Raw genomic sequence first — 16,988 nt, forward strand, 5'->3', positions numbered from 1 at the left:
CCAGGAGGGCTTTTCTTGGTTATTCCTGGTTCTCTGTATTAAATTTCTGTATTCTGTACCATTTGGCTTATATTAGGGCTTTGGGCTTCTTAGTTGTTTTTCCTTGAGATTTCCATTTTTTTTTTTCCCCAATAGTGTTCTTAGGTATGAGGTTCTCTACTTTCTATTCCAAATAAAGTCAGTCCCTTCAGACAGAGATGTGGAGCTCTTTGTCCTTATGGTAAGCCTTTTCCCTCAGTAGAATTCTTGTACTGCTACACCTGAGTTTGGGGGTGGGAGCTGACTTTTCCCAAAGTGATACCTGGATTTTGGATAGAAGGGTTATTGGCATCCCTGGTCTTCTTGAATTCCTCCTGTTGGCATGGAACTTCTATCTTATGAGCAAACTAGGTTGATAGTAATCAGGACTCAGAATTCTTAACCTACTGGGCCTGGAGTAGAATTTGTACCAAATGAACTGGGACTGGGTGGAGGAGCCAAGAGGTCAGTCTCCCCTGTTGCCTGCTCAGAATAGACCTATACCTCTAGGCTGAACAAGATGACAAACACTAGCAACCTGCCCCTTCAAGGATGAAACTAGCCCAGGACTAGGAGGTGGAGGGAAAGGGAGCCCCTGTCTACACATGATTGAGATAGATCTTCTGTAACATAACTTTGGTGGAATGGGGGTAATGGACTATATCTTAGTCAAATGCCACAGACTCTTGCCTGTTCTGAGATTTAGTAGATTTTCTTGATTAAATGTTTGTCCATTTGCTGTATGCCCTTAGGACAATTTCTAGAGACTATATATATATATATATATATATATTTAATGATGATTGATGATGATTTTGATAATGTTTTTTAAAAATAATGTTTTCACCAATTAGAATGTGGTTTGGTGGGGAGAAGGTCCATTGAGCTCCTTACTCTGTCATTCCAAAAGTTCCTCCCTGTTTTTAATATTTTAATAGCAGGCTTTAGATCTTCTTTCTATAGAGAAAAGGAAGTTTTCATTACCAAATGTGATTTTTCTCAAGATATTAGTTTATGCTAACGTATTTTGTTAACTACAATAAACTTATGAGAAAGCTTTTAACCATTATGGAAGATGACATTATTTTTCTTGTATACCCTGGGATTTTGACTTTAAACTCATTTTCCACATAGGCTTTCTATTTGATGATCCAGGTTGACCGTTCCCAGGCCCCATAAATACTGTCTTTGGAATAGGCAACATTATAGATGGATTCCACCAGCATACCCACTGCACTTGAAAATTTAAAAAATGCTTTTTCACTTTATCCTACCTTTTTTCTTCATAACCTGGTGTGCAGGAAGTATCAGTTCTGCCAATTAAAAACTGAAAATTGGCATGGTGGCTACATTAATTCAGCTACCATGTATTAATTATCTATTCTATGATAGACAACTTGCACACATTCCTTTTATTGCCTATGAATGTGTTCTAATCTAGATCCATTGCATTTTAAAGTTACTAATTTAAACTTGACTTACTCTTTGAGCCTTATTATACAGAATTACCCTTCCTTTGGAGGGGAAGCTTAGTATAGAAAACCATAAGACTTAGTCTTACGAACTAAGTCTTTGGAAAGAGCCATAGTATATATGAAGCAAAACAACCAAAGTAAACTTTGGCAACAGGAGAGAAGGTGCAACTGTCTGTATATGAAAATGAGGCCATGGGGGTTGGGCAGCTTAATGAAGAAGTGACACTCAAGAATCCTTGGGTGTTTCTTTAATCTTCTTTGTACTGCTAACTCTATGATTATGTTTTTTGTTTTGTTTTATTTCAAGTTTTTATTTGAATTATAGTTAGTTAACATCTAGTGTAATATTAATTTCAGGAGTAAAATTTAGTGATTCATCACTTACATATAATGCCCAGTGCTCATCGCAACAAGTGCCCTCCTTAATACCCATCATCCATTTAGTCCATCTCCCTATCCACCTCCCCTCCAGCAACCCTCAGTTTGTTTTCTATAGTTAAGAGTCTGTTCTGTGATTTGCCCCTCTCTCTCTTTTTTCGCCTGTGTTCATCTGTTTTGTTTCTTAAATTCCACATCTGAGTGAAATTACATGGTATTTGTCTTTCTCTGACTGAAATATTTTGCTTAGCATAGTTCACTCTACCTCCATCCTCATCATTGCAGATGACAAGATTTCATTCTTTTTATGGCTGAATAATATTACATTGTGCATATCATATGTGTGTGTGTGTGTGTGTGTGTGTTATTTTTAATTTTTTAAGGAACCTCCATACTGTTCTTCAGAATGGCTGTACCTGTTTGCATTCCCACCAACAGTGTGAGAGGTTTCCCCTTTCTTCACATCCTCATCAATGTCTGTGTTTCCTGTGTTGTTAATTTTAGCCATTCTGACATTCATGGTTTTGATTTGTATTTCCCTGATGATGATTGATGTTGAGCATCTTTTCATGTTATCTGTTAGCCATCTGACTGTCTTTGGAAAAATGTCTATTCCTGTCTTCTGCCATTTCTTAACTCGATTATTTGTTTTTTGGGGTGTTGAGTTTGATAACTTCTTTATAGATTTTGGATACTAACCCTTTATCAGGTATTATCTTTTCCCATTCCATAGGTTGCCTTTTAGTTTTGTTGATTGTTTCTTTTGCTGTGCAGAAGATGTTTACCTTGATGAAGTCCCAATGGTTCATTTTTTCTTTTGTTTCCCTTGCCTCTAAGAACATGTCTAGTTGAATTTATTTGTGTATAAGGTGTAAGAAAGTGGTCCACTTTCATTCTTCTGCATGTGGCTGTCAAGTTTTCCAAAATCATTTGTTGAAGAGACTTTGTATTTTTTTCTGTTAGATATTCTTTCTTGCTTTGTCAAAGATTAGTTGACCATAGAGCTGAAGGTCTATTTCTGGGTTTTCTATTCTGTTCCATTGATCTATGTTTTTGTGCCAGTACCATACTATCTTTGATGACTACAGTTTTGTAATATAACTTGAAGTCCAGAATTGTAATGCCTCCAGCTTTGCTTTTTCTTTCTCAAGATAGCTATGGCTATTCGGAGTCTTTGTGGTTCCATGCAAGTTGTTTGTTCTGGCTCTGTGAAAACTACTGGTGGTATTTTGATACGGATTGCATTAAATGTGTAGATTGCTTTGAGTAGTATAAATATTTTAGCAGTGTATTTGTTCTTCCCGTCCGTGAGTATGGAATGTTCTTCCATTTCTTTGTGTTATCTTCAATGCCTTTTATAAGCATTCTATAGTTTTCACAGTACAGATCTTTCATCCCTTTGGTTTGATTTATTCCTAGGTATCTTATGGTATTTGGTTCAGTAAATGGGATTAATTCCTTGATTCCTTTTTCTGCTGCTTCATTATTGATGTATAAAAATATAACAGATTTCTATACATTGATTTTGTGTCCTGAAACTTTACCAAATTTGTGCATTAGTTCTAGCAACTTTTTGTTGGGGTCTTTTGGGTTTTCTACATAGAGTATTATGTCATCTGTGAATAGTGAAAATTTGACTTCTTCCTTGCTGATTTGGATGCCTTTTATTTCTTTTTGTTGTCTGATTGCTGAGGCTAGGACTTCTAGTACCATGTTAAGCTAACAGTGTTGAGAGTGAACATCCCTGTCTTATTTCTGACCATAGAGAAAAAGTTCTGAGTTTTTTCCCATTGATGATATTAGCTGTGGGTCCTTCATGTATGGCCTTTATGGTATCGAAGTATGTTCCCTCTATCCTTGCTTTGTTGAGGGTTTTTATTGGGAACGGATGCTGTACTTTGTCAGATGCTTTATCTGCATCTATTGAAAGGATCATAATGTTCCTAACGTTTATTTTATTAATGTGGTGTATCACATTGACTTATTTGTGGATATTGAACCATACTTGTGGCCCAGGAATAAATCCTACTTGATTATGGTGAATAATTCTTTTAATATACTGTTGGATTTGATTTGCTAGTATTGTATTGAGAAATTTATATCCATGGTCATCCAGGACACTGGCCTGTAATTCTCTTTTTTTAGTTCCATTCCAAAATCCTATGTCTTCATCTGGTTTTGGAATCAAGGTAATGCTGGCTTCATAGACTGAGTTTGGAAGTTTCCCTTCCATTTCTGTTTTTTGGAACAGTTTGAGAAGAATAGGTATTAACTCAAGTGTTTGGTAGAATTCCCCTGAGAGCCATCTGGCCCTAGACTTTTCTTTCTTGGGAACTTTTTGATTAGTGATTCAATATCTTTGCTAGTTATTGGTCTGTTCAAATTTTCTATTTCTTTCTGTTTCAGTTTTGGTAGTTTGTAAATTTCTAGGAATTTATCCATTTCTTCCAGATTGCCAAGTGTGTTTTTTTCATAATATTCTCTTATTATCATTTACATTTCTGTGGTGTTGGTTGTGATCTCTCTTCTCATTCATGATTTTATTTACTTGGGTCCTTTCTCTTTTCCTTTTGATAAGTCTGGCTAGGAGTATATCAATTTCATTGATTCTTTCAAAGAACAAGTTCCTCGTCTCATTGATCTATACAGCTGTTTTTTTGTTTGTTTCTATATTGTTTATTTCTGCTCTAATCTTTATTATTTCCCTTCTTCTGGCTTTAAGCTTTATATGCTGTTCCTTTTCTAGCTCCTTTGAATGTAAGGTTATGTTGTGTATTTGAGACTTTTCCTGCTTCTTGAGAAAGGCCTGTATTCCTATGTACTTTACCCTTATGACCACTTTTGCCACATCCCAAAGGTTTTGGACTGTTGCGTTCTCATTTTCAATTGTTTCCAGGTATTTTTAAATTACTTCTTTAATTTCCTGGTTGACCCACTCATTCTTTAGTAGCATGTTGTTCCATGTAGCATGTATTTCCATGTATTTGTGGTCTTTCCAAATTTTTTCTTGCGGTTGATTTCAAGTTTTATAGCATTGTGGTCAGAAAATAATCATGGTATGATCTCAGTCTTTTTGGGGGGGGGATTGTATTTATGTGACAGAGAGAAAGAGATCACAAGTAGGCAGAGAGGCAGGCAGAGAGAGCGGGGGGAAGCAGGCTCCCTGCTGAGCAGAAAGCCCGTGCGGGGCTCAATCCCAGGACCCTGAGATCATGACCTGAGGTGAAGGCAGAGGCTTAACCCACTGAGCCACCCAGGTGCCCCTGATCTCAATCTTTTTGTACTTGTTAAGACCTGATTTGTGACCCGTATGTGATCTGTTCTGGAGAATATCCCATGTGCACTTGAAAAGAATGTATATGCTGCTGCTTTAGGATGGAATGAAGTCCATCTGGTGCAGTGTGTCATTCAAAGCCATTGTTTCCTTATTGATTTTCTGCTTAGATGATCTGTCCACTGCTGTAAGTGGGGTGTTAAAGTCCCCTGTTATTATTGTATTATTACTAATGAGTTCCTTTATGTTTGTTATTGTTTTATGTATTGGGGGGTGGTTCCCAAGTTGGGGACATAAATGTTTATAATTGTTAGATTTTCTTGTTGGATGAACCCTTTTGTTATGATACAGTGCCCTTCTTCATCTCTTGTTACAGTCTTTGCTTTAAAATCTAGTTTGTCTTATATAAGAATGGCTACTCTGGCTTTCTTTTGATGTGCATTAGCATGATAAATGGTTCTCCATCCCCTCACTTTCAATCTACAGGTGTCTTTAGGTCTAAAATGAGTCTCTTGTAGGCAGCATATAGATTGGTCTTGTTTTTTTATCCATTCCAAGCCCTGTGTCTTTTTTTTTTTAAGATTTTAAAATTTTTTATATTTTTTTAAGATCTTAAGATTTTTTTAAGATTATATTGGGGTTAAAGCCTCTGCCTTTAGCTCAGGTCATGATCCCAGGGTCCTGGGATCAAGCCCCTCTCTGCTTAGCAGGGAACCTGCATCCCCCGTCTCTCTCTGCCTGCCTCTTTGCCTACTTGTGACCTCTATCTGTCAAATAAATGAATAAATAAATATTTAAAATTTTTTTAAAATTTATTTGACACAGAGAGAGAGATGGTGAGAGAGGGAACACAAGCAGAGGGAGTGGGAGACGGAGAAACAGGCCTCCTGCTGAGCTGGGAGCCCCATGTGGGGCTCAATCCCAGAACCCTGGAATCTTGACTTGAGCCGAAGGCAGATACTTAATGACGGAGCTACCCAGGTGCCCCACCCTATGTCTTTTTTTTTTTTTTTTGAGATTTTATTTATTTATTTGACAGAAAGAAATCACAAATAGGCAGAGAAGCAGGCAGAGAGAGAGAGAGGAGGAAGCAGGCTCCCTGCTGAGCAGAGAGCCCGATGCAGGGCTCGATCCCAGGACCCCAAGATCATGACCTGAGCTGAAGGCAGAGGCTTAACCCACTGAGCCACCCAGGCGTCCCCACCCTATGTTTTTTTATTGGAGCAGTCCATTTACTTTCAGAGTGATTATTGAAAGTTAGGAATTTAATTTTTTTTTTTTTTTTAAGATTTTAATTTAGTACCATTGTGTTACCTGCAAAGTTGTTGTTTCTGGTGATGTTCTCTGTTTCTTTCTAGTCTGTTGCTTTTGGTCCCCACCCTCCCCCCTACCTCAAAAAGTGCCCTTTAATATTTCTTGCAGGGCTGGTTTAGTGGTCACAGATTCCTTTAATTTATGTTTGTCTGAGAAACTCTATCTCTCCTTCTTTTCTGAATGACAGCCTTGCTGGATAGAGTATTCTTAGCTGCATATTTTTCCCACTGAGAACGTTGAATATGTCATGCCACTCTTTTATGTCCTGCCAAGTGTAGAGAGGTCTGTAGCTAACTTCATTTGTTTACCCTTGCAAGTTAGAGATTTCTTTTCTCTTGATGGTTTTAGGTTTTTTTTCCTTATTTCTATATTTTGCAAGTATTACGGTATGCGTTGGTGTTGGCCTGTTTTTGTTGATTTTGATGGGAATTCTCTGTGCCTCCTGGATTTATATGTCCATTTTCTTCCCCAGATTAGGGAAGTTTTTGGCTATAATTTGCTCAAATAAAACTTCTGCCCCCTTTTCTCTCTCTTCTTTTATGAGTCCTGTGATACAAATGTTACTATGCTTTATAGAATTATTGAGTTCCCTAAGTCTACATTTACGATCCAATATTTATCTTTCCCTCTTCTTTTCAGCTTCATTATTTTCCATAATTTTATCTTCTATATCACTTATTCATTCCTCTGCTTCTTCCATCCTTGTGGTCATTACATCCAGTCAGTTTCTCATCTCATTTGTAGCATTTTTATTTATTTATTTTTTAATTTTGGCCTAACTAGTTTTTAGGTCTTTTATTTCTGCAGTAAGGGACTCCCTGGTGTCTTCTGTGCTTTTCTCAAGGCTAGCTAGTATCCTTATGATTGTTGTTTTAAATTTTGGATCAGGCATGTTACTTATATCTGTTTTTTTTTTTTAAAGATTTTATTTATTTATTTGACAGAGAGAGATCACAAGTAGGCAGAGAGACAGGCAGAGAGAGAGAGAGAAGGAAGCAGGCTCCCCGCTGAGCAGAGAGCCCGATGCGGGACTCGATCCCAGGACCCTGAAATCATGACCTGAGCCGAAGGCAGCGGCTTAACCCACTGAGCCACCCAGGCGCCCCACTTATATCTGTTTTAATTAGATCACTGACCAGGACTGGCCATGTTCTTTCTTTTGAGATGAATTCCTCCATCTTGGCATTTTGTCTAGGTCTCTGTCTTCTTCTGTGTGTCCGGAAAGCCTGTTATGTTTCCTGTTCCTGAGAGTAATAGCTTTATGGAGAAGAAATCGTATAGTGTCCAGGGCCTAGTGCTTCAGGGAGTGTGTGGTGTGTGCTGCATGCACTTTGCTGCTGTATTTTGGCTGTTCTATCCTTCAGGCCAGTTGTCTGCAGAGGCTCTCCTTGCCTGCAGTGGGCAGTGTTTGGACCTTGTCAGAGTGTGGCAAGTTTTAACTAGGCACGCTCTGGTCTGCTCGTTAAAAGAAGCCAGATCCTATTCCTTCCAGAGCTGGAGCTTTTTAGTGCTCAGTGGTCAGGAGGCTTGGTAGCTGTGGGAATTTCTCCTAGTCTTCCTGGGGACTAGCCCACTGTTCTGGCTCGCAAGCACACTTGCCTTAGTAAAGAAGCACCTGCAGAGTGCGGGGGAGCAGGGCTTGGTGTAGGCAGTTTAGACTGTCACTGTTGGTGCTGTGCTGCTTACCAAGGTTAGTTTATGAGTAGGGGTGGGAAAGGGAAATTGTGCCAGTCCTCTCCCTTGCTCTGGGAGAGGGGAATTTGCACCTACAGCTGTCTGGAAAGCCCTCCCAGAAGAGCCTACAGTCTCTCCTCCTGTGTCCCAGGTGTCCCTCACATACCTGCCTTCACCCTGTTGTGTCCAGTCCATCTGCCCACATGGCTGCACAGGGCACCTGTCTGTATCTCAGGGATGCCAACTGAGTTTTAAAACTCCAAACTTTAAGGATCCGGTGTGACACAGACCTATGTTGGTCCTCTGGGGGAGGGTCTTGCCACACTGTCGCTGGTGCTGGTTTGTCCCAGAAGGGCAGTTGCATGAATGCTCAGGAGCTTGGAGTTTAGAGTAAAGTGCAGCAAAAAGCCAGGGTCCAGATTAGCTGCCCTCAGCAGGTGTCTGTGCCCCTATGCTAATGAACAGGACAGTGTAACGGTGCCTGCCAGCTCTTTTGTCCCCAGCAGGGCAATGTCACCTCTCCCAGATTCACTCCAAGAAGGAGAACCATCTCTTCCAGTGAATCCTAGGGGATCCTCAGATCATGTTTGCTCTCAGGCCTCTACCCTCCTCCACAGGAGTACCACAGTACCTGCTGGGTTCCATGCTGTCCATGGCGAGGACTTCTAAACCTCCAGTCTTTGGGCCCTGCTAGTTATAAAAACTCAAAATAATCAGCTCTCTCATTTTCCCAGTCGGTGGTTTTGGGGAAGTGTTTTCCTTGTGCAGTTCCCTGTGTGCTGTCTGTCTCTCACCTCTCTCTGTGACTAGGGCTCTCTCCCCACTACAGCACCCATGATCTGTTTCTCCCCCAGACTATGTCTCCACACTTCTTACTCTCCACAGTGTGTCCTCTTTTTTTTTTTTTTTTAAAGATTTTATTCATTCATTTGACAGAGAGAGAGATCACAAGTAGGCAGAGAGGCAGGCAGAGAAAGGGGGCAGCAGGCTCCCTGCTGAGCAGAGAGCCCAATGTGGGGCTCGATCCCAGGACCCTGAGATCATGACCTGAGCCGAAGGCAGAGGCTTTAACCCACTGAGCCACCCAGGCGCCCCCATAGTGTGTCCTCTTCCCTCCCTGTAGTATGCAGTTTGTTCTGTCAGTTCTCAGACTGATTTCTTCGGTGTTCAGAATGATTTGATATTTATCTAGATGTGTTCAAGGGAGGAGATAAACCTGGGGTCCTTCTACTACTCTGCCATTTTAACTCACTGGCTGACTCTATGATTGTAGATGAAATAATTGCATTTTTTCTGCTTTGTTTTCCCCCTAACTTTAATTGGAGGATAGTGACTTCTCCTGCACATTGGGCTATGGAAGACAGAAAGTTTTATAGAATTTGAAATGTTTTAGAAATGTTCTATATGGGGCAGTTTTCTGTAGTACTACCTTCTCCAAAATAGTGATAAATATGAGTCTATCCTAGGTCCAACCCAAAGCTATTTATGACAGGAAGTTCTGGAAGGACTTTGGTAAAATACTTATACTTGTAACCTGGCTTAAATTGTGATCTGAGGGACAGTGTGACATAGCAAAGCACACATGATATGTGCATACTGTATAAAGGGTGTTTTCTGTTTCCTATTTCTTGTTTTCATTTCCCTTTTCTGGTAGAGAAAGATAGAACTTATAAGCCAAATGTTTATCTTAACTATTACCTTTAAACTCAACCTTCCACATTTGGGGAGCTATTTTCAGAATTAAAAATAAACTAAGGTTTTTCTTGCTTTCTTTCTTTCTCACAGTAAAATGGCCCAACAGTGTGCACAATATGAACAATAATAGAAGGAAGAGCTGGAGTTGTGAACAGTTAACCTGGACAACTGATCTTAAATTTCAAATTACTGCCTTTATTTTTTGATTAAAAAGTATAAGGCAAATAGTGGGTCCTATACCTGAAGCTCTTGATACTAGAGTGTTCTATTTTTCATTTCTTAGCCGCCAATCAACTTTAAAACATGAAGGAAAAATCCAGAAAATAATCATAAAGCATTCCTTGGAGAAGTTTCCAAACATGAATAAAATATAACAAGCCCCCTTCATTGAGCTCAGGTACTGTACTTAGCACTTTACTGCATTATCTCACTCGTTTCTAACAATGGCCCAGTGAGGAAGGAGTCTTTAATCTCTATCTTGTGAAGAGGAAACTGTGTCCTAGATACGGTAATTAGGAACTTGTGCTAGGTTACACAGCTTCTGGATGTGGAAGAAGGATGGACCTTCTGGAGGATGGACCATTTTAAGTAATGAAATTTAAAGCAATTATTTTCTAAATCACCTAAATAGTGTACATTCTTTGTAAAAGGAAAGAAGATGTAAGAAATAAATTTTTTAAAAAATCACCAATAACTGTGTGTGTGTGTGTGTGTGTGTGTAGATAAAGAATAAGTGATAGTGTTGGTTAACCCTGGAGAAGGAAAGTGAGAAGATACTAGAAAGGAAGGGATGGTCAAAAACGTGGTTACATTTATCTAGAATGTTTTGACCTTTTTGCACAGGGACTGTTTCCATGTATGAGTTGTGCAAATTTAATTTATTTAAAAGCCCTGAAGGAATAAGGAGGACACATTCCAGATAAAGTTAATCATCTTTGACTAACCTCATCACTCCTTTTCTGGTGACCCTCTCTTCATCAAAATCTCTACTCAGGAATGTTTATTTTCAAAGATAGTGTGGACATGAGTTACGTGATATAGGGTAGATTGTAGGATTGTTGATAATGAAGCATAAGGCAGTATACTGTGGCAGTGACATGCACAGACTCAATCCAGACTGCCTGTATTTGGGTCCTGGCTTCCATATTGTATGATCTCTCTGTGCTCCAGTTTCCTCATTTATAAATTTGGGATAATAATACCTATCTAACTGGGTTGTCTTGAGTCCTAAATGAGTTATTATCTGTACAGCACTTAGTGCCTGGCACATTGTAAGAGGAAGGTACGTGTTCCTACAATCATTATTGTTATCCTGACACTCAGAAAAAGCTATCATAAATTGTTGTATATCCATCCAGACTATCTGTAGGTGTGTACATATACACATATAGACATGTACATACACATGCATTCATGTATGCGGGAATTTTTTATGAAAATTGGATCATACCATTTCTATTTATTGTAACCTTTTTTTGTATTCAACACTATAGATTCAACACTTTTTTTGTATTCAACACTAAGATTCAACATCTTTCCATGCCATGGAATAATGAAAGTTTAAAACAAATCTAAGATGTATTTGGTCTTAACGAGCTGTGACAGCATGGATTCTTTTGATCAAATGTGTGGACATATGATAAGACAGAAATTTCTTGGCACTATATTGGAAATCTGGAGTGCTTATAGATATTGACACAGCTTATTTAAATGGTTGAATGGGCATCGATATCTCTTACCTGAGAGTATTATTATTTGTCTTATTTGTTAAGCAGTGATATTATATTCAGCCTTCATAAATGTTTATCTTCAGAGTCAATCTGCCAGAGAGAATGGTATTTTCAAAGGGTCACTGTGGGAAGGACACTTGGAATATAGTACTTTGTAGGAAGAAAAATGATGTCTAAATAATACATTGGTTATTAAGAAAAGTATTTCTTCTGCTTCTTTCTGGCTTTTCAGGAGATGTTTCACAAAGCGGAAGAATTCTTACCCAAACGGACGGATAGTGAGATGGATGAGATGGACACGTCGGACACCCAGTGGGGCTGGTTTTACCTGGCGGAGTGTGGGAAGTGGCACATGTTTCAGGTACCTCCTTTCTAGAACCTACCAGAAGGGTTTCCGGTCCACTTAGCGCCACCTTGCTGCCGCACAGTGTGCCAGTGCAGACCCTGAAGGACATCCAGCCTTAAGGACATCAGATAGCTTGACTGAAAGAAAAATGAGAAATCCTTTTCCTTTTCGTTTCCCCAGGTTTTTGTCAGTCACGTATTTAGAAGAAGCAGTGCACGATCACTGCAGGTGCAGAGGGCCAGTGTGACTGAGTTGGGTAGTGTCATTACAGCCCAGCAACTCCAAGTTCCATTTGGTGGGCAAGAAGGGGAAGAGAGCAAGCCCATGTTAAGCACCTTGTGTCTGCCGGGTATTATGTTAGACGCCACAGGTACCTTTTCTCCTTTAGCCTCCCAGCAGCTCCAAAGCTCACAGTCAAAGAGACTGAAACTCAGAAAAGGTCACAGAATCCATCCCGAGTCACATGCAGCTAGTGAATCTGAACCCAAACTCAAAAGCTTGTGGTCCTCTTTTACTTCCAAGCCTACTTAAAGATTTCATTTGAGCCATTGAGGAAGTTGTAATTGTTATAATAATTTGCAAAAGTTGTATCAACTTGGAAAGAGGAATTCGAAGCAGTTGCTAGAGTGTCTTTGCTGGAAATCCTGACACTGTTTTGCACACGCTGGCTTAGCTGTGATTCTCTCTATGTGTGGGGACTAGAGCAGGTGATCAGTCACTTCCCCTTGTTGCTCCATTCTCTGTCTCTGTGACCACAGAACCGCCTCTGTGGCCAAGCCATTGATGTGAACAGCTGGTAAATGAAACTTTCTGGTTTGTCTTAAAGCCGGATACCAACATTCAGTGTTCAGTTAGCAGTGAAGATATCGAAAAAAGCTTCAAAACAAACCCTTGTGGCTCCATTTCTTTTACTACTTCCAAATTCAGCTACAAGATAGACTTTGCAGGTATGTTTTTTTCCCTAATAGTTGTGTGTTTTTAGTATATGGATACAGTAAAATCTACAGTTCTGAAGATGAGAATTAGTTGATACATTTGTAAGCAGTGAAGTAAATCCTTTTTGTCATACACAGAAATCTCCCTATAAAAATTCAAGATTTAAAATCTTGAGCAACATGACCTTTTATAAAGGAGTATTTGAGTGCTTATCGATACTAATGTATGTGGAGATTGTCGTATATTTTGAATTTATGTAACACTTCTAAGGAACACGAAACACTTTTTAGCTGTTTTTTTCACCATTAGCCTTTTGAAATAGCTGGGAATCTTTTTATTTTAAGGATCTATCTGAGAGGTTAGTAACACTAGCTGGTGATGGTTTGAAGGCAAAAGTTCAGCTGAAGGACAGAAAACTGTTTCTTTAATGGACATTGCCTTCTACCATTTTCTGATTTCCTTGTCTCTTTCACAGAATAGCCAGCTAATCTGGAAATCAGCCCCACTTTGGATTTCATCCATGATATATGGGCATGGTTTTAGGTATCCCATGAAAAACCTGTAGAATTCGACTCTTTCAGTTTCAAGCTGGTAGTTTCAGCTGTTGGTTGCATAGAGACATAGAACACCTGGATGGGGAGGATTTTTTTTTTTTTAAGATTTTATTTTTAAAGTAATCTCTACACCCAATGTTGGGCTCGAACTCCAAGGTCAAGGGGTCATATGCTCTACTGACTGACTGAACCAGCCAGGCACCCCAGGGAGGCTTTCTTAATAAAGCATATTTTGGCTGCTGCATGGCTCAGTCCTCTAGCTATTACATCCCAGCTTCTATGAGCAGTATTGTTATTGTTATGACACAGTTAGTAGTGTGTTGTGGTGCAGTAGGGTCGTGAAGCCTTCAGAAATCTCCTTGGAGGAGCTAAGACTCAGAAATGGTGAAAGGGTTTTGTCCAGTAAGAGGTTGATGCAACCAAATCGCTGATGATTATTGTCTCCCCCAAAGCTTGTTTGATTAGCAAGAGTTTTATTTTAATATATTCTTACTCCTGACTAGCCATCACTTTTTTATGACATTAGGCAAATAGATTGCCTTTAAGGGACCCTGATAGTTGTCTTTTGGCCTCAGTTGAGACAGAAGGCGTCTGTTAGACCTTTTAGACATCCTGTGTACAAGTTCCTGTTGGAAGCAATATGGAGACACCATGATATGCACACACCAGGCTGCATGACAAGGATAAAGTTTATCAAAGCATTCGGTAGATAATTCAACAAGCCACATCTTTCTGAAAGAGTAGTTTTTAGTAAATGAGATGGTAGGGAGAGCTTTCTCCCAAACAATGCTGTTTATTAAAAAAAAGTCTTTATCAAAGAATGAGTCACATATAATCATTCAATTTCACCAACCCTCATATAATGATACTACATCAAAGTTACAGGTATCAGCATTTCACGTGTACTGTTTGTAAAATTAGCCCCAGCCATTCTGCCACAGGCCAACTCAGGTGCTCTAGATAAAAATGGTAAAACAGAAACTCAAAGTGAGCTGCTTTAAGATGACACCACAGGCTTTGCTCCCTGTGCTGAGATGATCTTGCTTTTTCCTGCACAGTGGTGATGCCATTGTGGGCAGAACCTAAGAGAATCTAGAAAGGGAAGAACACACTTCATACCTTATAGCCTTTGCCTGGATGGGCAAGCCTCTTTATTTTGGAATGAAATAATGCTAGTTAGATAAGACAGAGGGACTAGCATCTCACATTAAGCCTCAATTCTTAGCTTTGTGGGAACAAGGAAATGGACCTGGTGCTGGTGCCATAGCTAAGGCACAGAAGAAAGAGGGAAATGATACCTTCAGTTAGTTAATTAGACTTTTATCACTAGAATCTCTTTAACAAGTATATATTGCATCTAGTGGGTTTTCTGGTTTTTTTTGGTTTGGGTATACAATTTAGAGAGAAGGCAAGAAATGTACCAGTTTTTGGAATTCTGTGAATTGCATAAGTTCTCTGGTGGTAACATATCTTTTTACCGTTCCCCAAATTTTTGGAGAAATCAAAGTACACTTTCCCCTAATAAACCAACCAAAAGATTTGTTTCTATAATTTCATTCTCTTCCGAGGACTCTTCATTCCAAAGTTTGGAATTCTGGCACTGTAGCGTCTGCTTATGGGCAGTGGGATACAGAAAGGAGTGGGCCCTGCCTACTGTGGTGCAGAAGCCCAATATCCTGTGTGTGAGCGCAGATCATGCCATGAAGCCCCACTCCTTGAGTAGCACTTTTTTTAAAAAGAGATTTTATTTATTCATCTGACAGAGAGAGGGAGCACAGGCAGGGGTTGGGGCAGAGGGAGAGGAAGAAGCAGACTCCCCATTGAGCAGGGAGCCTGATGTGGGGCTCGATCCCAGGACCCTGGGACCATGACCTGAGCCGAAGGTAGACGCTTAACTGACTGAGCCACCAGGGCACCTCCTGAATAGCACTTTTATGTCGTGGTAAATTGATACGGTGAGATATCTTTGATAGACTGTGTCTGTCAGCTCCTCCCGAAGCCCCAAGGTTCCCCATTGCCAGGTGGTGTGGCTACACATCTTCGTGACTGTTTACAGCACAATATGTTCCTACCACTTACCTAGTATCTTTGTCTTTGTATACAGAAATGAAGCAAATGAATCTCATCACTGGAAAACAGCGCTTAATAAAAAGAGCCCCCTTTTCTATCAGTGCTTTCAGGTATTGTAAAGAGAATAGGGGTAGAAAGAGTGGGCTTTTCTCCTCTTTCTTAGTATTTGACAGAGGAACAAATAGTCTGAAAATGTCTGGGTAGGTTATTTCATGATCTTGATACTGCTCTTTCTGTTACTGAAATTCACAATCGTTGATGAACTAACAATATGATTATTTTCTGTCCTTTTTTCCTTCCCTGTTGTCCTCTTCATTTCCCTGTATATTTTGACATGTTTTCGTTTCTTTAGGACAGTTACATAATGCCACATGGTCTCCACTACAAGTCCTTGAAATAGCTTGCTGAAGTAGGCTTGAATTAACTTGCAGATACTCTGACAGAACCATCCAGTTATGCGGGCCGTAAATCTTAGGCAGTTGCCCATTTTGTTTCTACCTCCACTTATCCCCACCGGGGGACTCCTGGGAGTGATTTCCAATCTGTCCTGACCAAAGGAGGCCTACAGGAGGGGCCAGAGCAGCAGGCCAAAAACACGGCTCTCTGCTCCCGGGGCTGGTTGCACATTTTCCTTTTTGCTCTCACTGGCTGCACACAGCCTGAAAAGAGAGGCAGAGATGCCCAAGAGAGTATGTGTTTGTTACTCATGTGAATGAAAGTGAAGGGGAAAATCTTACAACATACCTCCTATTTTCTGCCCAAGTGAATATTGATATCCCTGCTGTTGAAAGAATATAGAATCAATCAGAAAAAAAAAATGCTAGCATGTGAATTAGAGTGGATACATACTCCTTTGCTTTTCCCAGGGAGGTATTCTGAAAGCATTAGAGAAAGGAAAGAAATGCTTTAAGTTTTTATCCGTTTGTTTCTTAAGACCTTTGGCTTATATTTTAGCATCATGATTTAAATGTTATTTAGGTACTTATAGAATGAATGCCCTAGTACTTCTATGGAATATGGAGAATATATTATTTTCTTACCAGCCACATCATATCTTTATTCTTGAGTACGAGGAATATAATAAAGAAATTACTTAGCTTCTGACAGTATGTAATCTGGGTGAAAAATGAGATATAATCATGGAAAATGTTAGTGAAATTGTATGTTATTATTTCTAGTGTACTTTGGTGGGGAGAAGCAGCACACTATGGGGTCGAGCACTTTGTTCTGTCTCAGACTATAGAAGCCAGGGGAGGGAGAGAATAACCAGAATGGAAGACAATAAGCAAGGTAATGATAGAGGGAGAACAGTTAGGTAGGCGACAGTAGAGGAAGGAGTAAAGCAAGTGGCCATTGATACAGATATATTCATTTGTGGCAGGAATATATCAAGCATGTGTTACATGCAAGGGGAGTGGTTTACATTTTCTACTGGCAAGGAAATTACAATTAATTAAGGCTATGGGGTACATAAAAAATTAGGAAAAAAAAAACTTTTCCAAGGCTAGAAGATATTTCAAGGAA

At 39.6% G+C, this 16,988-nt stretch overlaps 1 protein-coding gene across 5 annotated transcripts in view; it reads left to right on the top strand.

Annotated features, from left to right (window-relative positions):
* The window catches only part of PARP11 (poly(ADP-ribose) polymerase family member 11), a 45,176-nt gene that overhangs the window by 14,641 nt on the left and 13,547 nt on the right, over positions 1-16,988 (top strand). For 2 of the 5 annotated variants that reach the window (XM_044229273.1, XM_044229274.1), the window contains exons 2-5: positions 10,112-10,225; positions 11,791-11,919; positions 12,731-12,851; positions 15,499-15,574. In XM_044229273.1, coding sequence (XP_044085208.1) covers positions 11,794-11,919; positions 12,731-12,851; positions 15,499-15,574 — 323 coding nt within the window. In that variant the 5' untranslated portion in view covers positions 10,112-10,225; positions 11,791-11,793. Of the gene's footprint in view, positions 1-9,484; positions 10,226-11,790; positions 11,920-12,730; positions 12,852-15,498; positions 15,575-16,988 lie in introns of those variants that run through there. The other 3 variants (XM_044229271.1, XM_044229275.1, XM_044229272.1) reach the window with 2 other exon arrangements.

This window comes from Neovison vison, chromosome 12 (genome assembly GCF_020171115.1).
Source record: "Neovison vison isolate M4711 chromosome 12, ASM_NN_V1, whole genome shotgun sequence".
NCBI classification, from domain to species: domain Eukaryota; kingdom Metazoa; phylum Chordata; class Mammalia; order Carnivora; family Mustelidae; genus Neogale; species Neogale vison.